Source organism: Balaenoptera musculus, chromosome 13 (genome assembly GCF_009873245.2).
Source record: "Balaenoptera musculus isolate JJ_BM4_2016_0621 chromosome 13, mBalMus1.pri.v3, whole genome shotgun sequence".
Taxonomy (NCBI): Eukaryota; Metazoa; Chordata; class Mammalia; order Artiodactyla; family Balaenopteridae; genus Balaenoptera; species Balaenoptera musculus.
The window spans coordinates 32,066,061-32,089,933 of record NC_045797.1 but is presented as its reverse complement, the minus strand read 5'-3'; the positions used below and the strand labels follow the sequence as shown (position 1 = coordinate 32,089,933).

General features: G+C 39.6%; 1 protein-coding gene and 1 long non-coding RNA gene across 3 annotated transcripts; one reads left to right on the top strand and one right to left on the bottom strand.

The window, feature by feature from the left end:
- Positions 1–1,430: 1,430 nt before the first annotated feature.
- Positions 1,431–23,667, bottom strand: CNRIP1 (cannabinoid receptor interacting protein 1). The gene is made up of 3 exons (XM_036873407.1): positions 23,088–23,667; positions 20,840–20,990; positions 1,431–2,436 (listed from the first exon to the last, which is right to left on the bottom strand). The coding sequence occupies exons 1-3, from the start codon at positions 23,264–23,266 to the stop codon at positions 2,272–2,274; spliced, it is 495 nt and encodes a 164-aa protein (XP_036729302.1). The 5' UTR covers positions 23,267–23,667; the 3' UTR covers positions 1,431–2,271.
- On the top strand, positions 2,752–10,540 carry LOC118906112. 2 transcript variants are annotated; one of them, XR_005022416.1, is made up of 4 exons: positions 2,752–4,168; positions 6,434–6,613; positions 10,077–10,214; positions 10,501–10,540. It is a non-coding gene; the product is annotated as an uncharacterized LOC118906112 (long non-coding RNA). The 2 variants fall into 2 exon arrangements; XR_005022415.1 differs by having other exon boundaries at positions 2,753–4,168; positions 10,063–10,214.
- Positions 23,668–23,873: the final 206 nt, after the last annotated feature.

Here is a 23,873-nt window from a genome sequence, read left to right as displayed (position 1 = left end):
CGGAGCACAGGCTCCAGACGCGCAGGCTCAGTAATTGTGGCTCACGGGCCCAGTCGCTCCGTGGCATGTGGGATCCTCCCAGACCAGGGCTCGAACCCGTGCCCCCGCATTGGCAGGCAGACCCTCAACCACTGCGCCACCAGGGAAGCCCAACACTATCATTTTGGAAAAACAAGTGAATTGAGAAGCATACTTCTCTCTTTTAACACCTCTCCTGATTAGCCCAAATCCAAGGCATTACTGTGCCCTGCTGGCAGCACAGCCTCATTGCAGGTAAGTAACACAGGTGCAGAGGGTTTGGGGCCAGCCTTCCAAATTCATTTCCACAAGAAATTGATTCTTTGCAATAGTCCCATTAACCTTGCATATTCTTACATGGAACGTTCACAGGCAGCAAAAAAACAAATCCCCAACTAACTTTTTCCAACCCAATAGGATTTGTGCTTCCCAAGTGAACATTACAATATTGTTACTTTTTAAGAGAATGTTTCTTTGCTTCTAAGGGAATTCATCCTCAATCTACATGGAGTACAGGCTTTGTGCCAGGTACCTTGCAGTGCCTGGGAGCAGGCAAGGAGGTCTCCATCCTGATGCACATGCACTGTTACAGCACCACATCCTAAAGCTGCTCAGCTACATAGCTGGCTGATAGGGGTCACCCTGGAAGGAAGAATGGAGAGAGGATATGGACAAGCATTTTTTGATCGTCCACCAAGAGCCCAAGCCTGTGCTAGCTTTGTTGCAGCCAGTAGAGTATTCCCTGTTTAATGGTCAGAATTGATCTATGAGTTAAGTGTGCTAATTCTACTCCAGGTATATCCCCCTCACCCTGCAACATAGACGGTGGTCTTGTAACGGAGAAGAACAAACCTGACTCCATATTGGATCTATTCCTTTAGTTCTAATCCTTGCGCTCTGTTGCCTGTGCTTTGTCATGCTGGCTCTGCACCTTTGGTAAAAGAATGTTGCCTATAGTCTGAAATATACAGGATAGCCCATTCTCAAGGCTCTGACCTTTAAAAGTGTGACACTTTCCCAATCATACAGAGATTAAAAAGTTGCAGAAGAGAAAAATGACGTTTTGTTGGAGGTTTACAGGAATATCATGACCTGACCTACGTGGACAGCTGCAAGAACAAAGGATTCCGGCACCAAAAAGTTTGCAACAAACAGCCACACTGCCTCCCCTTTTAATATAAAAGATGCCTAAATTCTCATCTTTGGGACAGTAGTCCACCATCTTCCTGGTCTGCTGGCTTTCCGAATAAAGTCGTTATTCTGTGCCCCTTCACCTCATCTCTTGATTTACTGGCCTGTTGTGTGGTGAGCAGTACCAGCCTGGATTCAGTAGCAATCTTAGTAGAGCTGGCCTGGAGCAGAGGTCCACCTGCTAGACAGATATTGCCCAAATTAAGAAGGCAAGTCAGGGATGATTTTCAATGCCTTTATTAAGAAATATCAAAAGTTGATTATAGTTCCATACACAGTTTTACAAAGTTCAAGTGAAGGGGAACGTAGGGAGGCCATCAGCATGCCTGTTTGGACACAACAGTCACTTGCCAAAGAGTTAACCCTGTCACTTTGGTCACCTTGTTTAACAGTGGTCCACACAAGGCTCTTTCCCACTTCCACTAGGCCACAGCACAATACCTTACATTATTTGAGTTGTAATACGTTATAAACACTTCTTAAATATTTGTCCTTTTCTTTCGTCATTATTCTTCCCTGAAATAGCCGAGCTGTTTATAGAAAGCACAACACTTGAGTCCCACTGACTGCTGTTTGCATCACATTTTCACAAAGCCTACTTTGACACAGCTGGAAAACATCCCAAGTTACATGTTACCCTTGCACACTTGGGATGGAACCCAAGCACATTGTTATTTTTTATTTAACATTTAACAAAAAAGAGGGAAGCACTCAACTTGGAAACAAAACAGCATTCAGTGGAAAAGTTAAGTGTGGGACACAGCCTGCGGATTCTATGGAGCGCCTCCAAGTGGTCACCAGCATGACCAAGAACAAATGGAGGCAGGAACACCAACACAGAACACAGAAAGGGAGTCTCTCGGGCAGGGTACATCATGATCTTTTATGTCAGGGACATTGCATCAGAGGGGAATTACACTTTCAGAATAATCAGGGCTAGTAGATAATTGGCACCCAATGGGAGACAGCAATGGAGTGGTGTGCCTTGGTGAAGGCTTGTGCTGGGTTATCTAAAAGTGGATCTCTGAAGACATTGTCCAACAGCATCAGAAAGCGCCATCTTCAGAGGAAGGACTCCTTGTTCACCCACATGAGACTGCGGGTCTCATTGGGCTTGCATTCATACTCAATGACGGAGAAGGGGCTTCCCCACTGGCAGTGATCTCGCTTGTGGTAATTGTAAAACTTGACCTGCCACACCGTCTCGAAGGTCCCAATGTCAGTGAACTGAGGGAAGAGAAACACGCCCCATCAAAACCTCATTCTGCCATGAGCAAACATAAGAGTTGATGTTCGTGAAAGAGATGTAATAGGGAAGAACAAATCTGACTCCATATTAGATGTTTCTTTTACTTCAACCTTTGTATTCTATTGCTTTTGTTTCGAGTTAAGAATGTTGCCTATAGCCTGCAATATACAGGACAGCCCATTCTCAAGGCTCTGACCTTTAAGAGTACAACACTTTCCCATTCATATAAAGATAAAAAGTTGCAGAACAGAGAATAACATTTGTCTTGTTGGAAGTTTACAGGAACATCGTGACCTGACCTATGTGGACAGCTGCAAGAACAAAGGATTCCTGCACCAAGAAGTTTACAACAACCAACTCCCCCCTTCACCCCCTGCCCCTCACCTTTTAGTATAAAAGAAGCCTGAATTCTGACTGTGGTAAGATGGTTCTCTAGGACATTAGTCGGCCACCTTCTCAGTCTGCTGGCTTTCCAGATAAAGTTCCCCCAGTAACTTGTCTCCCGATTTACTGCCTGTCATGCAGCGAGCAGAATGACTTTAGACTTAGTAACAGATGTACTGTGTAATGAGGTGTCATCTGTGTAATCACTCCAGGCTCTTGTGGTCTGAAAGCTTAGGCCCTTACTCTAATGCACTATCTTCCTTTATTATGAGAGAGATTTTCCTGAAAACCTGTCTGTAAACCATTTATTTCTCTATAAAATCTTATTCCCATCCCACTCATGGCATTTGTTATCATATTGCCTTTAATACAAATAACTCCCCAAATGTAGCTGTTTCCCATATTTAAGTTCTGGAAACTTCTCTTAGAATCTCAGAATTTCAGAGGTTGCCACAGAAGGGAGATTGGGAAGAGAAGAGAGGGAATGGTGTTTAATGATTGTCTTTGGTTTCTTTTTCGAAAAATAGCTGTACAAAATAACATGTGCACAACAACACGAAACAAAAGCTACAACTGCCCTCCCATCGTTAATTTCAATTACAGGGAAAACTATGTTATCGGAAGTATTTGCTTGTTAGAGACCCTACTTTAACTTTCAAATACTATTGAGTGTTTATAAGCCATGCCCATGTCTCAGGTTCTGATTTTACATTACCCAAAACCCTATTTGAGTACCTACCGTGTGCCTCGTACATAGAAAAATTTGTATAAGGCGTGATCCTTTGCTCTCAAGAAGTTTGCATTCTACTTCCAGAAGGTAGGCCCTGCACACACTGCACGGAATTCTATGGAGTCATGACCACACAATTCTCATGTAGCTGAGGAGGGCACAGAATACCCTAGAGGCCATTGGGCAGGGGCTCAAGTGGCCTGTAGGGTAGCCTGACCCTGCCACTGCCTCCTGGAGCTATTTAGGGGATGTGGCAGTAAACAGCATGATGCCTGTCGTTATTTTCTCCTCTGACCCACCCGCCGTCATGGGAGGAGGCCAGGCCTGACTTAGCAGGGTTCTTAGACTAGTCAGGAGCCAGAAGACATTGTGGGGGAGGGCTGTGAGCAATGGGAGCCTTATGCTTGTGGTTGCTACAGGAGGAGGGCGATCAGGTGCTCCCCAGATAGCTTTCCAAGATGCTCTCAAGATCATATCCTGCCCCATTGCCTCATCCTGCTCATCGGACCCTAAAACAAGGTTTGGCTTGCCTTTGAGAAATCTGCTTGACCTGAAACAGTAGGTGATATACCTAGAGTCCACAAATCTTCTCCCAGGTAAGAAAATGAAGGATCTCCTTTTAGAGAGTCATAGCTTAAAGACCTGTGCACATATATGCAGCTTTATTCACAAAAGCCCCAGCCTGGAATCAACCCAAATGTTTCATCATTCACCTGGTGATAGACACATTTTGGTATATCAGTAAAATGGCTTATTACTCAACAATAGAACATACTGATTCAGGCAGCAACAGTGATGGATCTCAAAGACATGCTGAGCAAAAGAATCTAGACCCCAAAGAATACGTGTACTATATGATTCAATTTATATATATATATATATATCCATATAATTTATAGTGATAGAATATAATCTATGCTGACAGGAAACATCTGTGGTTACTCAAGTTACCTGGGGTAGGAGGAGGGAATTGATGATTGATGAAAATGTGCAAGAGGGAACTTTTTGGGGTAATGGAAACATTTTACATCTTGACTGGGGTGGTGGTTACAAGAGTATATGCATGTGTTTGTTAAAACTCATTGATCAGTATACTTAAAATGGGTACATTTATTATATGTAAACTATACAACAAAGTTGATTAAAAATTAGAACTATGGATTTTTAGTGAGCAACAAGGAAACAGGTATTCTGAATAGTACCAATGGGAACTGAATTACACAGCCTTTTGGAAGGGTAATTTGTATCAAGTAAAGGTGTGAACATACTTGGGTCCAGTAATTTCACTTATAATTTATCTTAATAATTTATCTTAAGGGTTTAGAGTAGTGAAAAATTGAACACTAAATTTCCATCCTTAATTAATTATGCATATGTGTATAGTGGAATACTATGTAACAATTCTAAATGTAAATATTTAATAAAATTTTTCTAGTATTCTATATTGTCACCTGAACTACGCAGGTACCAACAAGACTGTCTAGTGTTAATTCCATTAAAATTACACATGTTATTGCTGATGGAATAAGTTTAATTTTCTTCCATGTACTTATTTGTACTTTAAAAATTTAATGATTGAATTTTACTTTTATAATCAGAAAAAATGTTAAGCCAAATTGTATTTACAAGTATTACCAAATAGCTAATATCCTTAATATAAAATATTATATGAATTAACTAGTAAGAACTACTAAGAACATTTGGATAAAACTGGACAGTTCATTAAAAAATTGGCTAACATCTGAAAAATATTCAAATGTAATATTATTAGTAATTAAAGAAATACATACTTTACAGAGATATTATTCACCTATCAACTTAGCAAACATTTCCAAATACCAGAAGCAATTTAAGCATCCAACTTTAGGAAATTATTATGAAAATGGTGGAATATCTGTACTATGAATTTATATAATCACTAAACAGGAATTTAGTTTTAATGATGAGAGAAATGATTACAATGTTAACAGAAAAAAGATTAAAACACTTTTCACTTTTTATACATTATGAGTTCAAATACACAAAATAAGATGTATAGAGAAAAGAAAATGAAGAAATATTAACAATAGCTCTCTAAGAAATTGTTTTTCTATCTTTTCTACTTAGATTTTCTGCAATAAATATGTTACTTTTATAATCAGAAAGAATATTTTAAGTGGTGAAATGGATCTATCACCCCTGAAAAATTAACATATATATCCCTTGAACCCTAGGGATTTAATTATTAAATTCTATTAAGGATACATATATGCTAATGAAAATATTACAACTTTGTTTACAATAGGGTACTGGTGGTAATAATAAACTGCTATCTCATTTTACAAATCACCAAGATGACTTATTATTTTTGACCAGCACAGGACACTGTACATTTTAAGTGCAACTGAATTAAATTAAGTTATAAAAATATTTTACAAACACCAGCTAAACTTTTGAGGCTTGAAACTTTTGCAGCTTGAAATCAGGCTAGGTAAGTGGGAAAAACAATACCTTTTCTGAAACAGATATAAATAAAAGTTGGTCACAAAAACAAACAAAGATGATCACGACCACAGGCAAAAAACAAAAACGAAAGGCCTTAAGGCACTACACTTACACCTGAATGACCTTAAAATTAATAAAGTCTCAATCTAAGAGTTCTCAGTAACACAGGAGACCAAAATAGAAGTCTGTTGACAGCAAGTCACAGCTAAAGATATGGGATGTTTAGGTGCTTCTACTTTTTTTCTCTGTTATTAATGTTGGACCCAAGGTCTTATTAAAGTAAACTTAACTGCTGCTAAATAGGCATATGTCTTCCTCTCTCCCACACCTTAGTTGTTTTAACTTCCCATTAGCCTTCTTCCTATTCTTCCTTCTAGAGTTCTATTTCCTGGGCATCTCTCTACCTAACTCAGGGTTTCTTCTCTTCTGGCTAAGAACAGACGTGCTATCCAAAGCTGACATTCCTCTTGAAGAACAGAGGAAGCAACTACAAGCTCTCCATTCCCTTCCAACCCATCTGTGCCTTCCAAGGAAAATTTACCCAGGCAGGCTCCCAGGTAATGCAATTATACATGGTATGATTCTGTGCATTTAATAGCTCTCTCTTTTTTTTAATACAATTACTTTCACATATGTCATTCCACATTGGTGTTGTGACTGGTTTTAACATCTCCATTTTAAGGATGAAAGAACTAATATTCAGAGAGGTTAAGTGAGTTGGCCTAGGTCTACATTGTGCGGCCAGCTAATGCTAGAAGCAGGTCAAGAAGCTAGGTTTCCTAATTCCTATCTAGAAACTATAATCAATGTACCAAATTATTTATATAAGCAATTGAGCTAAAAGGTACTGAACGGTTTTTCTTTTTTCTCCCTGAGTGAGAAGAACATCTATGAACTGTCGTGTGTAGAGTGCTTTAGGACACTACTATGGACTGAATATTTGTAGCTCCCCAAAATTCATATGTTGAAGCCTAAATCCCCAATGTGATGGTATCTGGAAGTGGGGCCTTCCAGAAGTAATTAGGGTGTGAAGATGGAGCCCTCATGAATGGGATTAGTGTCCTTATAAAAATAGACATGAGAGGGATGATCTCTCTCTTTCTCTGCTTTCCTTCATGGGAGAACACAGCAAGAAAGCAGCTGTCTGTGAATCAGAAGGAGTGTTCTCACCAGATACCAGGTCTGCTGGCACCTTGATCTTGGACTTCCAGCCTCCAGAACTGTGAAAAATAAATATTTGCTGTTTAAGCCACCCAGTCTATTTATTCTGAAACTGACACTCTACTACGTACCTGGACGTTTTATTTGCCTTAGTGTTCTTACAAGTTGCAAGGCTTGGTACACTTTTATTTCACAACCAATGTGAAAGAGAACCCATCAGCTTCCAAAGAGAGGAGACTCATTTGTTGTGCTCAGTAACAAATGAGGAATCTGAAGAACTGGTTTTAAACAATTTCCATGGTGGTCTTACAACCAGATGCCCTAGAATCCCCGGAGTACTTCTCTCTACTCACCATTCCACCCAAATCCACTGGAGACATGTGAAATTCACCAAGAACAGAGTCACTTAGAAATCCGCTGACTTGGGAGCACAGAATGAGCTTATTATATTGATAGAGACATGATGTTATTTCCTTAGTAAATAAAATAAGTATAAATAAGCATCTATGACTTTTACTGTGGTGTGACCTACCAATTCCTACTGGATTCCAAGCCTCTTTATTCCTGTACTGTTTGAAGTTTTAGTAGTAAATACATGTTTTCCATTTCTCTTAGCTGAATAGATAGGACTAAAAGTTCTGGGTCTTACAAGTATGCTTAACTTTATAAGAAACTCTCAAACTTTTCTAAAGTGATTGCGGCATTTTACATCCCTACCGGCAATATGAGAGTTTCAGTTGATTTACAGACTCTCCAAAAGTTGACATTGCCGGTCCTTTTAATTGTAGCCCGTCTAGTGGTAAGTAAAAGAAAGGCAATAAACAGCAGAAACCCATGAAACAGAAAAAGGAAAACCAGTAAAGAAAAACTGATGAAACTAAAATCTGTTTTTTTTTTTTTTTTTTTTGAAAATGTCTTTAAAATTGATAAACCCCAGCAAAACTGAGCAGGAAAAAGAAAGCAAGTTACCAATATTAGGAATGAAAGAGATGCTATCACAATTGATCCTATATTAGGAACAATGTGGGATCCTTAGATGAGGAACAAACTTATACTAATACATTTTTTAAAATGTACAAATTCTTTGAAAGACACAAGCTATCACTAAATCTCTAACTCCTTAAGAAATTGAATTTGTAGTTTAAAATCTTCCCAGAAAGAAAATTTCAGGTCCAAATGCCTTCATTGATAAATTCATACATTTAAGGGAAAAATACCAGTTCTACATAACAGAGGAAGGAACACTTCTCAGTTCATTCTGTGAAGCCATTGTTACCCTGATACTGAAACCTCACAAAGATATTATTACGAGTAAAGGAAAATTGCAGACAAAAATTCCTCATGGTTTTATGCATAAAGTTTGCTTATAATTTTTATTTGTTTGAAATATTAGTAAATAAAATCCAGCAATACATAATAAGGATATTACACTGGGACCAAGAGAGATGTATCCTTAGAACTCAAGGATGGTTCAATATTTGAAAATCCATGTAATTCACCATATTAACAAAATAAAGGAGAAACACCATGTAATCATATTAATAGATGCAGAAAGAGCATTTGGCAATTCACCATCCATTCATAATAAAAACTCTCAGCAAACTAGGAACAGAAGGAAAGTTCTTCAATCTGATTAAGGGGCACCAATAAAAAACCTATAGCTAACATCACCCTCAATGGTAAGAGGCTGAGTCCTTTCTCTATAAGATGGAAATAAAGCACCGAGAGCAGTTCTTACTATTCCTGTACAACACTGTGTTAGCAGTCTTAAGCTAGTACCTTAAGGCAAGAGGGGAAAAAAAAAAGGGAAGTAATACTTTCTATTCACAGATAAACAACTGTTTGCAGAAAATACTATGCAATTAATAAGTGAATTCAGCAAGCTTGCAGGATCCAAAAATCAATTTAGAAAAATTATTATATTTCAGAAATACACTAGCCCTGAACAATTAGTATTACTTTTAAATATTTGACTAATTTTGTAGGTGAAAACTGGCATTGCAATATTTGTATTTTTTTTTTTTTACCAATAGTGAAATTAAGCCATTTTTATGTACTTACTGATCATCTGTATCTCTTCTGTGAATTGCCTCTTTATGTTTTTTGCTTATTTTTCAATTTTCCATGTCCTATGGTTCTTTTCCTTACTGGTTTCTAAGAATTCTTTATATATTAAGCTACAGATTGTGCCAAAATACTAGAAAGAGCTGACATGAGAAACACCTTTTATGTTTGGGAATGCGTGTGTAAGGCCACCTTCCTGCGCAAACACAGCCTCACAACAAGCTCATGTACCTCCCTGCCTTATTCCTCTAAACTCCCCCCAGTCGCCTACTAAAGAGACTATCATAATGACTCCCATGATGCAGACAGAATCTCCACTTGGGCTCTCTCCTTGGCGGAACTGAGTGGAGAATTAGTCACATTAAAATACAAGTCAGCACTGCTCTTTGAAGTGTGGGTGGAGAGCTTTTAGAGCTGGGTATCGTTAACTCCCTGTACCAGGGCCTCTGGAATCATGTGAATAGAGAGATCACTGCCACTGATCTAAGTCAGATGGCACTTGACTACTTCTTGAGTTCAGCTTCAGGGCTGCAGCACTGTCTGCATGGGCAGTGGCAAATCGAGGCAACACAGCTTAACCATCCATGTTACAAATAAGTTTTTCACCAACCATCATTTGCCTTTTAACTGAAATTGCCTTTTAAGGAAAATTTAACTTTGTTTACAATGTTTAACAGGAATTTTACATTTATGTAATCAAAGTTTTCCATTTTCACCTTTGGATTTCTTCCATTTCTTTAAGGTTTAGATTAATTCTTTTCATTTTCATTTTTTTACAAAGTTGACTTTTTACAGATAACCCTGGGATCCATCTGAAATATCTTTTTGAAGTATGGCATCTGGAAAGAACAGCAGTGATGTTTCCCCCAAAGAGCCAATTATCCTAGCATCATTTAGCCAATGATTTATAAAAATCTGATAAACTACTCTGAGGTAACCTTAGACTCATAAGAAGTTGCTTTGGTGTACCTTTAATTCAGCTTCCCTTGCTGGATTCACCTACTTGATTAACTGCATTTACTTGGGGATCTCAAGACTTCCTTATTACCTGTGAAAGTGGTTGTGTCTGTAATTTACAATACTTAAGCTTGACAAAAGTCATAAAATAGTGTTAAAGCATATGTAAGGCTTTCATCACTAGAATGAAATTTTCAATTAACATTATAGCTGCTGACTTGATCAGGAAACCTTCTCTAATTTCAATTAATAATAATTCTAGGACTTCCCTGGTGGCGCAGTGGTTAAGAATCTGCCTGCCAATGCAGGGGACACGGGTTCGAGCCCTGGTCCGGGAAGATTCCACATGCTGCAGAGCAACTAAGCCCATGCACCACAACTACTGAGCCTGCGCTCTAGAGCCTGCGAGCCACAACTACTGAGCCCGCACGCCACAACTACTGAGCCCGCACACCACAACTATTGAAGCCTGTGTACCTGGAGCCCGTGCTCCACAACAAGAGAAGCCACTGCAATCAGAAGCCTGCGCACCACGACGAAGACCCAATGCAGCCAAAAAGTAAATAAATGAATAAAAAATTTAAAAAAATAATTCTAATTTCAATTGTAATAGAATCACGTATTACAGATAAAATACAAATGCGTGGCCAACGCTCAAACCAAAAGCTGTGCGATCACAGCTTTGAACAATCATTGTTGTTGGAACAATCATTCACCTGCTTCTTCTAGAGTGGAAATTATATTTAAGAACCTAGGCTTTACTGCTGGGACTCATAAAATGCTAAATACCAGCTTAAATCTTTTGGAAAATGATGTACAGTACAAACATATAAATCAAGTTTGAATAAGAGGAAAGTTAAATCTCATAAAATCCAAAACTATGGGAAAACCAAAATACAGTGTCAACTCTATGGAAAAAATAACCGTCTTCATTTTAAAAGAAGAAATCATAACAGAAAATGAAAATTTTTAACGTAATTATATTTCTACACAATGGAAAATAAAAATAAAGCAATAGTGAGAGAAATATGACAGATATGACAGATTGTTTATCTTTATTAGGAGTCTGTGATTTTTAAAAAAAATGATTTCCAACAGAAGTATTGACGAAACATGAAAGAATAATATACACAAGAAGAAACAAAATTAACATGTAGAAATGTTCATTCTTGTGATAGTGAAAAGTAAATTAGAAAATCTATTTTTTTAAAGTAATTCTCAATGATGTCATAATTTTAACAAAGCCAGTAGACTTCTTTGTTGCTAGTAACATTGTAAAATAGTATGTACAACTTAAAAAAAACAAAACAAAACACCAAAAAGGCCATATGTGGGAACAGCCATAAAGATTCAGTTCTTTTGACCACATATTTTTACTCAGATTGAGGTAACTATATGCACAAAACTTTACATTATAGCACTTTTTATGATGGGACAATCAATATATCTAATATCTGGGTAAGAGTGTAATCATTATGATATATTGTGATAGAGTCTTATATTACCCTTAAAATTATAAAAAATGAATATGTAGAAAGTTGTACAAAATATGTATTAAAAATGATTGCAACTATAGAATGTATATATGTGGAAGGTAATCTGAAAATGAGCCAAATCAAAATGTAGGGATTGCTGGTGCTTTAAAAGTTTATGCACATTTCTTGTCATGGTATCTTACAATTTTTTAAAAAATTCATGCAAAGCCCTTGAAATGCTGGGATGCATCCCCACACTTCTCTGTGTGTTTGTGCCCAACCAGAAAGGAACCCTACATAAATTTGTGGGATTTCAGTCCTATTTGGTGTGATCCTAAATGACAGTATTTGAGAATCTGACTTTCTTCAGCAAATAATTAGTACCACACCCCTAAAGGTAAGTTTGTAATTTTCACACCATGTTAGGGCTGACAGTGGTCTTAGTGTTCAGATAGTGGAATCCACCTATTTGCATTGAGCAAACAGGCCCATTGAATTAAGGTTTGCCTGGGATCACAGTTAATTACAGAAGTAGATGGCATCCCAATACCTTCATAACTTCCAGTTCTAATTCTGACGTTCTAGACGTTTCCTCAGGCACCCATACCACTGATGTTTTCCTTGGTGAAGAATGTAAATTGAATAATCCAGGAACTTGCTGCTTAATTGATTGCATTTACCTGGATATTTCAATGTTTTGGTGTTGTCTGTGAGAGTGTGGTATGTCCATACTTTTTAAAACTTATGTTTGAAATATTGGTAACTTAAAAACATCGTAGGATAATGATGAAGGCTAGCTGAAAGCTTCACCACTAGAATGAACATTTGAATTTAACATAAGAGCTGCTGACATGATCAGGAAACCTCTAATTTCAATTGTTTTCCTTAGAATCAGCCTATTACAAATACGATACAAATGCACGGCCAATGCTCAAACCAAACGCTGTGCGATCATTGTTGGAACAATCAACTATCAATCACCTGCTTCTTCTAGAGTGGAAATTATATGGAAGAATCTAGGCTTTACTGTTGGGACTCAGGATTCATTAGTTACAGCGTAGAGATCCTTGTCACTACAACATCCTTCCAAAGCATCTAAAGGCTCTCCAACCTTTTAGCAGGTACCTGGACAGACAATCCAGACTTATGGTGAGTAAGAAAATCTTTCGTTTCATGACTCAGTCTAAATCATTCTCACGTTAAAAAAATACCTTTGTTTCATTCTCATTCAAAATAATGTAGAAGTTCTCACTTTACAGATCCAACTAAGAAGTGTTTAATTGAGTTCTTTCTAAAATAAGTTAATCTTCCTCCCTAGCGTTCTGTTTACACCTATAGCAAAAGAAGTATGACTCCACCCTTCTAAAACCAGAGGAAGTTATACCTCTGGTCCCCTCAGCCCATACTGGCTCCAGGGAGAAGGTGGGGAGGTCTGCTCTCCTGCTCTGTGAACACCTGGAAGATGGGGTACAGTCTCATCTATGGTGACCACCTCTGCACTTGACCCAGTGCTCAGTACCAGTTCAGTGAAAGAATGAACGACTTAAAGTTAGCTCATTGGCCCTTGGGCTTTCATTAAAATTCTGACAGATGGCCAATAGGCACATGAAAAGATGCTCAACATCACTAACTATTAGAGAAACGCAAATCAAAACTACAATGAGGACCACTTCATACCAGTCAGAATAGCCATCATTAAAAAGTCTACAAATAACAAATGCTGGAGAGGGTGTGGAGAAAAGGGAACCTCTGTACACTGTTGGTGAGAATGTAAATTGGTGCAGCCACTATGGAAAACGGTATGGAGGTTCCTCAAAAAACTGAAAATAGAACTACCATATGATCCAGCAATCCCATTCCTGGGCATATACCCAGACAAAACTATAATTCGAAAAGATACATGTACCCCTATGTTCATAGCAGCACTATTTACAATAGCCAAGACATGGAAACAACCTAAATGTCCATCAACAGATGAATGGATAAAGAAGATGTGATATATATATGTATATATATACATACATACATACATACATACATACATACATACACACAATGGAATATTACTCAGCCATCAAAAAGAATGAAATAATGCCATTTGCAGCAACATGGATGGACCTAGAGATTATCATACTAACTGAAATGTCAGAAAGAGAAAGACAAATACCATACGATGTCACTTATATGTGGAGTCTAAAATACTATACAAATCAACATATCTATGAACCTGCAGACTCACAGATATAGAGAACAGACTTGTGGTTGCCAAGCGGGAGGGAGAGTAGGGGAGGAAAGGAATGGGGGTTTGGGATTAGCAGAGGCAAACTATTATATATAGGATGGAAAAACAACAAGGTCATACTGTATAGCACGGGGAACTATATTCAATATTTTGTGACAAACCATAATGGAAAAGAATACGAAAAAGAATATATATATCTATATATATGTATAACTGAGTCACTTAGCTGTACAGAAGAAATCAACACATTGTAAATCAACTATACTTCAATAAAATTTTAAAAAATAAACAAAAATAAAATCCTAATAACTTTAGTATTTGCAGTTCTGCTTCGAGTTAATATTTCCTTTCAACTCTAATTACATATGCTATTCTCGATACACTACAGTAGAAGGATACTTATTTGATTTAAAAGAGATTTATTTTGATCCACCAGCCCTTTGTTGGATGTGTGATCTTCAAATATTTTCCTAGAAGTCTAAAAATACCTTTTAAAATGTGTTTCTGTAGAAATGGATGATTTCCTCAGAAAAACAACTAAAATTGACTCAATAAAATCTTCAAAGCCCCCCAAAGGCAAACATTATGGACTAAGTTGAAAGTTAGGGATATTCCTTCCAAATACCATTATTTTGGATCCTGACTTTTATGGGGAAATTCTGTCAGACTTTCAAGTAACAGCTAAATCCTATGCTATGTAAATTGTTTCAGAGCACAAACTATGAAAATGTGCCCAATTCATTTTATTAAGTTATTAACCCTAACACCACATCTTCAACGGTGAAGAACCTTCTAATTGTCCTTTGCCTATCTCCCCTTCCAATCTACATATTGCTACTAGACCGATTTTAACAACATGCAAATCTTGTCACATTACCAGGAACTGGAAGTCCTACATTGAAATGTTTTTTAAAATGGGGAGCTGGTGGGTGAAACTTACATAGAGAATTATAAAATCTGACAAAATATAAACAAAAACTATTTGAAGGCTTTAAAAAGCAACTAGGGCTTCCCTGGTGGCGTAGTGGTTGAGAATCTGCCTACCAATGTAGGGGACACGGGTTCGAGCCCTGGTCTGGGAAGATCCCACATGCCGCGGAGCAACTAGGCCCGTGAGCCACAATTACTGAGCCTGCGCTCCGCAACAAGAGAGGCCGCGATAGTGAGAGGCCCGCGCACCGCGATGAGGAGTGGCCCCCGCTTGCCGCAACTAGAGAAAGCCCTAGCACAGAAACTAAGACCCAACATAGCCAAAATTAAATAAATAAATAAATTAATTAAAAAACAAAAAAAGCAACTAAAAGCAGGACAGAAACCAGAGTTACACTTGAGAGATCTCAACTATAACAGTTAAGAATTGTCCGTGTGGCTTTTTTGCTTGAGGGTACTCCCCAATCCCCCGGCAGTTCTGGCCCAAGTAAATGGCAGCTTTATCTGTGAGAAGTGGCAGAAGACAGTGTTCAGGGCTGGCAGAGCAGCTGGAAATTTAGGGAGAAAATCCTGGAAACAAGAGAGCTACGGAAGAGGTGAGACCCAAAATCTGACTATAACTCTGCCATAATTCTTCCCTAACTGCTTGTATGGGCTGGTGGGAGGGGGGCTTTTTCTGCTTGAAAAAGCAGACAAACCAGTAAAGAGTCTTTTTTTTTTTTTCCTTTTCCAAACAACAGAAGTTTATTGTCTCACAGTTTGAGAGGTTAGATGTCCCAGATCAAGGTGTCAGCAGGGTTGGTTTTGTCTAAGAGAAGACTTTATTCTTGAAAGAGAAAATTATGCTGAATAAAATTTGTAAGTTCACTGGGTTTTTTTTTTGTTGTTTTTTGTTTTGTTTTTTTAATTGAATGCATTCCCAAACCTGAGAAGTTGGAGCCTTACTGGTTTGAAAGTGTCAAAGCAAAGGGCTCAGGGCTGGCAGAGCAGCTGGAAATTTAGAGGAACCTCAGGGTGGTTGGATCCCAAAATCTTAGTATAAACTGTCCAATTCCTTGGCTGACTGCTAAACTCCACTGGAACAAGGGAACCAGGCTAGAAAAGCAGCAACTGGAAGTCGAAAAAAAATTAAGCAGAGATATCAGCTGCTGCCCTGCTGAGAAGACAGAATTTGTAGTTTGCCTCCAGCAATGTTACTGCATGCTAGAATTTAAAAAGAGACTAGTCCTCAGAAGAATAAAAGAAACTAGAATCAATAATATATTATCTACAATGTTTAGTTTCTAATCAAATATTATCAAACACGTAACAAAACAGGAAAGCATGACCTACATTCAGGAAAAAAAAGTCATTCCTACTCTAAATGGGGCCAGATACTGGATCTACCAAACAAGTATTTCAAATCAGCAATTATAAATATGTTCAAAGAAGGGGCACATGGTCTCAGTGAGCAAACAGATAGGGAATCTTGAGCGATGGAAACTATAGAAAATACAAATAAAAAACTCTAGAGCTGAAAAATACAATGACAGAAAAAATTTCAGAAAATAAGCACAAGAGTAGCCTGGGAATGGCAGAAGAAAAAAAAATCACTGAGCTTGAGTATACATCAATAGAAATTATCTAATTTGAAGAACCAATTTTCTTTTCTTTTAGAAAATTGGACAGGACTGTAAAGATCTGTGGGATAATATCAAGCTGTCCAATGTGTAATTGAGGAACTACAAGAAGAATAAAGTTGAAAAGAAATTTGAAACAAAATAACAGTTAAAAATACCCAAATTTGGAAGAACACTAACTTACAGATTCAAGAAATTCAGTGAGCCCCAAGAAGAAAAGATTCAAAGAAATGCACACTTAGGTGCATATAGTCCAACTATGGAAAACCGAACTGTACAATATACAAAGAGATCATTTTACTCTGTGTGTATGTGTGTGTGTGTATAGCCTCAATTAAAATATCTTAATGCAAACAAAAGAAGGAAATAAATAATTAAGATAGGATCAGGGGACTTCCCTGATGGTCCAGTGGTTAAGACTCCAGGCTCCCAATGCAGGGGAGCTGGGTTCAATCTCTGGTCGGGGAACTAAGATCCCACATACCACAACTAAGCCCATGCACCGCAACGAAGACTCAGCACAGCCATAAATAAACAAACAAACAAACATACAAATAAAAACTAACTTTAAAAAAAAGATAGGATCAGAAATCAATGAAACAGAAAAATGGGTCAGTGGAGCATATGAAAACAAAGCTGGGTTTTTGAAAAAGCCAATAAAATTGATAAATCTCTAGCTAGACTGGTTGGTGAGGGGAAATGGCAAATTATTAATATCAAGAATGAAAGAGTGGACATCATTAGAGATCCTAAGACATAAAGGATGGTGGAGGATTATTACCAACAACTTTGTGCCAACAAATTTGACAATTTAATGAAATAAGTGAATGATATCAAAGACCAATTACAAAAATTAACTCAAGGGACTTCCCTGGTGGCACAGGGGTTAAGAATCTGCCTGCCAATGCAGGGAACACGGGTTCGAGCCCTGGTCCAGGAAGATCCCACATGCCACAGAACAACTAAACCCGTGCGCCACAACTACTGAGCTTGCACCCTAGAGCCCACGAGCCACAACTACTGAGCCTGCGTGCCACAACTACTGAAGCCCTCATGCCTAGAGCCCGTGCTCTGCAACAAGAGAAGCCACCGCTATGAGAAGTCTGTGCACCGTAACGAAGAGTAGCCCCCACTCGCTGCAACTGAGAAAGCCTGCATGCAGCAATGAAGACCCAACACAACCAAAAATAAATAAATAAATTTATTTAAAAAATTAACTCAAGAAATAAAACCTGAATAGCCCAATATCAATTAAGGAAATTGAATTTGTAACTAAAAACCTTTAGACAAAGTGAAATGCATGCCTTTACTGGTGAATTCTATCCAACATTAAAAAAGAATAATATTAATTCTATACAAACTCTTCCAGAAAACAGTAGAGTGAACAACTTTCCAAATAATTTTATGCAGCTAGTATTATTACTCTGATACCAAAAACTAGACAATGACAAGAAAAGAAAACCATAGACCAATATTCCTCAGGAACACAGATATAAAATCCTCAATAAAATGTTAATGAGGGACTTCCCTGGTGGTCCAGTGGTTAAGAATCTGCCTTCCAATGCAGGGGACGCGGGTGTGATCTCTGGTCGGGGAACTAAGATCCCACATGCCATGGGGCAACTAAGCCTGTGCGCCACAACTACAGAGCCCAGCCTCAACGAACAGCCCACATGCCACAACTAAGACCCGATGAAGCCAAAAATAAATAAATAAATAAATATTAAAAAAAAAAAGAAAAAAAGTATCATACATAGAAAAGCTTAGGGATTCTACAAAAGAAAATCCCAAACAACTATTAGGACTAATAAGGGAGATTAGCAAGACCTCAGGATTCTAGATGAATATAGAAAAAAATCAATTTTATTTCTATATACTAGTAATAACCACCATTTATAGTACCATTTAAATATGAAATACTTAATGATAAATTTAACAAAGTACGTATAAAATCTGTACAGGGAACACTGTAATACATTATAGAGAGAAATTAAAGAAAACCTAAATAGGCAGATATATTCATATATCAGAAGGCTCAGTAGAAAAGTGTCAAATCTTTCCAAACTGGCATATAGATTTAATGCAAACCCAATTAATACCCCAATTTTTGGAGAAATTGACAAGCTTATTCTAAAATCTATACAACAATGCAAAGGGCCTAGAATAGTCAAAATAACTTTGAGTAAACAAAGCTGGAAGATTTAGGCTATCTGATTTAAAGACTACATTATAGACCATGAAACAAAATTGTTTTGGCTCTTCTAGGTCTTTTGCATTTCCAAATTTAAAAGACTGATATATAATTAAGTATGTAAAGTAACTGGAATTCTCATACATTGCTGGTTGAAATATGAAATGGTACAGCAGTCTGGATATTTCTTATATGGTGAAACATGTACTTACCATGTGACTCATCAAATCTCCTCTTAGGTATTTACTCAACAGAAATGAAAACACCTTCACTCTAAGACTCATACTCAAATATTCATAGCAACTTTATTCATAACCTCAAAAGCTGAAAACACCCCAGCTGTTCATTTATTGGTGAAGGGACGAATAAACTGTAGTATATCCTTCCCATGGAATACTAAGTGATAAAAATAACCAACTATTTATGTGACAACATTATGCTACAACGACGACATTATACAAGAACATTATGCTAAGTGAAAGAAGTCAGGCACAATGCTACGATTCTATTTACATGAAATTCTAGAACTGTTAAAACTAAGTTATTGAGACAAAAAGGTCAGAGAGGGCTAAGCCTGGGGGCATCGATTACAGATGGGCATGGAGGAATTTTTTGGGATGACAGAAATGTTCTATATTTTTGTTGGGGTGGTGATTATACGGTAGTTACAATCTATGTAACTGAATACTTTAAATTGGTGTATTAATGTATTTACATACAATTTGTATGTAAATTGCTTACCAAAGTTGACTTACAAACCTTCAATGAATTCCCACAGGCATTAAGATAAATTCGATAAGGAAAGAAGGTCCTGTAACATCGAACCCCTACTTTCCTCTCCGGCTTAATCCTTATTTTTTTTTTTAATTTTTAAAATTTTTGTTGGAGTATAGTTGATTTACAGTGTTGTGTTAACTCCATCTTAATCTTGAGTCAGTCTCTGCCTCACGGTCTGCTCCAGCTATATAGGGTTTCTACTCATTCCTTGAAACACATCCTGCTCTGCCCCAGCTCTTGATCTTTGTACCTCCTTTTTCCTCAAGTGCTCCCTCTTCCCTCAACTCTTACATATCTTTAGTTCTTTCTCAAGAAAGCCATCCCCTAAATCTTGAGCTAGACTAAGACCCCCGGTATATATCCCAAGGGTACCACTACTTTTTCAGTACATGTTGTATAATAACAATTATCTACTTTATTATTGATAATCATGTATAAAGTATGTTTTCCTCCTCTAGATAAGAAGCCCCATGAAGCCAGGGATATCTGTTTTGTTCACCACTCTTCTCCCAGTGCCTGATATATATAGGAAATCCTTATATATTTGCTGATAACTCAACCAAACAAACAAACAAAAAATTTAAAACCCTAAATGAAATATTAGCATATTGAATGTAGTAATATATTACAAATAATAAATGACATTAAGTAGGGTTTATTTTAAGAAATAAAGGGAAGTTTAGTATTTCAAAGTATATTTTATATTTATTCCATTAATATATCAAAGGAGAAAAACTCTCTCCGTAGATGGGAAAAGGAATTAGATGAAATTCAACACACCTCCCAATTAAAAAAAAATACCTCTTAGTGAACTAGAAACAGGATGCTTTAACATAATAAATATTTGAAACTAACATTGTATCTAACAGTGAAACCCTGGAGACAAGGATTACCCCTATTAGTAGCCAACATTATTCTAGAAACATTAGCCAATGCAGGAAGGCCAGAAAAAAAAAATCAAAAAATGACACAATTATATGTAGATTATGACTGTCTACCTGAAAAACCCAAGATCGTCAAATGAAGGATTTTAGTAAGCAAGTTCAGTAAGGTGGCCAATTACAAAATACACAAACACATACTGTAAAAGCAATGTATTTAAAACAATGCAGCTTTGGCATAAGTGTAGACAGATCAATGGAACAGATTACAAAAATGTAGGGAGAGAATTAAATTTTTGCCACATAAGAAATTACTAGGAAACTGGTCACTGGAGAAGCATGGATCATTTAATTAACTGTACTTGGACATTATGAACAAATATATTCGAATATGAAACCATGAATTGAAATAATGTTTCATATTTTCTTTTCCATGGTTTCCACTTGCCTTGGCACCACACTCCAACAATCCCAAGTAGGCCTTACCGGCATGGTGATCTGGATGGGCTGCCGTTCTCCACTCTTGGTTGGGGCCACACCTTCTGTGTCATATGTTCCTGTATATACGATTCTGTCCCCATCAGGCTCCTTAGACTTCAGTTCCAGCGGGACAAGCACACCACCAATGGAAATGTTCCTGCAATGGACTTGAGTTGACCACATATGGTAGGAATTAGCTTAGGCACCCTGCCCTGGTCTGGACCACAACTCTAGGCAGAAACCCCATAGGGTGTGGCTAACGGAGACACTGTGGTGTGGCAGAAAGTTCTGAGAGTCTAGGGGGCTTGACTTTCCCAGCTAACCAGTCATGTGACCCTAGATCAGCTACTTAATCTCTCTGGATTGACATTAGTATTCTCATCCAAAGTACTTGCACAAGGCTGAATTAGACTCTGTCAATGGTCTTCCTCGCTAGTTTCTCATCTGTGGAGCTATTAAAAACGTACCTATACCCACCCCATCTCAAACCCCAGAGAATAGGATTCAGTTGGGCTGGGGTGTGGTTTGGGCACTAGAAAATTTATTTTAAGGTTGCATACGTGATTCTAATGCACAGGTAGGATTGAGAACCACTGAACTAGTTCTCTAATGGTTTTTTCTTCTGTTCCAACAATCAGGGGGTCCCATAGTTTGGGGTACTCTTCCTCAAGCCAGCCACACACCAAAAACTCTCACTGGCATCATTTCTTCATGTTAGGGTAATGGTTCTCAAAGTGTCATCCCCGGACCAGCAGTATCAGTATCACCTGCCAACCTATCGGAAAGCAAATTCTTAAGCTCCACTCTAGATGTAGTAAACTAGAGTTTACTACATCTAGGCTGGGGCTCAGCCATATGTGTTTTAACGAGCCCTCCAGGTGATTCCGATGTAGACTCAGGTTTGAGAATCACTGGGTCAGGGCACTGAAAAACTTTGATAAAATTAAAGTGTAAAAAAAAAATAGTTTTATCGTTAACTCAAATTTGTTTTTAGATTAACTTGAAAAATAGAGAAGTATCCTGAAGGAAATAGAACAGATAACTTGGTAGAAGGGGTTGCCGGGAAAGAAGGGAAAGAAAAAGTCTGGATTATCACCAGATGCACAGAACACAGCGGAATGTGAGGATAATGGGTGCTTGGAGCTGTCAGCGATGAGGACAAGGAAATGGACCAAGAGCATCAGACACAACTCAGGTTTGATTCTAGGTCGTCCAGTTGGAGCCTGGCACCTAGAAGGCCAATACAAGCTTGTTGAATTAACAACTACTGGAGGACACTTAAGCTATAAAAGGTGTCAGGTGGATTCAAAGCCCTCTCCACCCCACCTCCCAAGCTCAGCAAATGGTAGATACAGTACAGGATGGTTTATTTCCTCTTTCCACACTAGACTTCACACCATGCTTAACGTGGAAGCTGAGAGGTAAAGGATTCCAGCCCTGGATACTTCCCCATAAGCTACTGCACCCTCCTACACCGACTTTCCAGCCAGAGCCTACTGGATGCATCAACCTCTGGTAGCAGAGAAGAGATAAACCCTGCCACGAATAAATAAGTATAAAAAAACCCACCCTTTTGTTGTAAGGATGTTGCTGATCACCAGGCTGAACAGACAATTCGGGAGAAAAAGAAAAACACCAGGCAGGGAAAACCGGGAAACCAGGCCTAAGCAGAGGAGGCTGCCTTCCGTCTTGCTCTTCCAGCCCCGGGGTCCCAGGCTCATAAGGGTCGATGGAGGAGTCGGGAGCATCCCTCAGGGAGCCCCAGTAATCACCCACCCCCGACTTTACACCTCACTCCTCAGCCTTTCTCCTTCCTTCAGCCTCACAGAACGGGGCAGAGGAGGGCCGGGGCTGCGGTAAGTGAACCCCGCGGCGAGCTTCTCCCCTCTGCCCCACCCCGGCCGCCTGCGGGTCCGCGCCGATGGCTGCACAGAAGGGATGAAAATTTTACAAGGAAAGAAAAAGCCCCTAAACTCCTGGCTTCCTGTCGCTGTTTTAAACATCCCCCCCCGCGAGGCGTGGAGGGAAACGAGAACAGCGGAGAGAGTAGCGTTAAGGCAGAGGAGGGGACCTAGGGTGCAGAGAGCTGACCTCATACCCGCCCCCCCCCACCACCCGCCAACCTCCTGGGCACGCTGGGCGCGGTGCGAGGCAAGAGGTGCCCAGGAGAGGCTCCGGCTGTCCCGGGGGGGCCTCGGTCCACCCCGCGTACCCCAAGTGGGGCCGGTCAGCCGCTGCGCGCGCCCGCACTCACTCGACCTGCAGCGTGGTGGGCTTAACCTTCACCTCCACCTTGTAGGAGGAGCCCGTGAGCAGTTTGATGGTGCGGTTCTGGCCGAAGCGCTGCCCGTCCACCTTGTAGAAGACCGGGCCGTCGTTAGGCTGGATGCGCAGCGCGATGGAGAGGCGCACGAGGCCCGGCAGGTCCCCCATGTCTGCGCGCGGGCGGGCGGGCGCGGCGGCTCCGGGGGGCGGAGGACTGCGCTGGCTGCGACCCGGCGGCTGGAGCGCGGTGGGCGGAGAGGAAGCGCGCGGAGGGAGAGGGAGGTGGTGGAGAGAGGCTGCGGCTAGGAGCCAGAGTCGTCGCGGCCGTCAGCCCCGGCTTCCGAGAAGCAGCTCCCGAGGCGGTGACCCCCCGCCCCCCTCGGCGAGGAAGCGCGCCCCAGGAACAGCTCCGAGGTCCCGAGCTCCACCATCCCCCGCTCCCCGTGCCTCGCCCTCCGCGCGCCAGGGGGCTCGCTCCGGCCCGCAGGCCGCGGGCTGCTCAGCGCAGCTGGGTGGGAGAGAGTTAATCCTGTTTACGCACTACAATCCCCTCCAGCTGGGGAAGAGGACATTTTGACTCCTCCTAGAGCGGCGCGGGGCGGGCGGAGGAGAGGATTGGGAGGGAGGGGGTAGGTCCTGGGTTTAAGTGGCACGACACCAAAGGGCGAGACCTCGGAATCTGGACTCCCCCCCTCGGTCAGCGAAGGACTGCGGATACCATTGCTCGCAGATCGAGCCCCAGCGAGGCAGGAGGAGGCTGAAAGGCAAAAGGGAG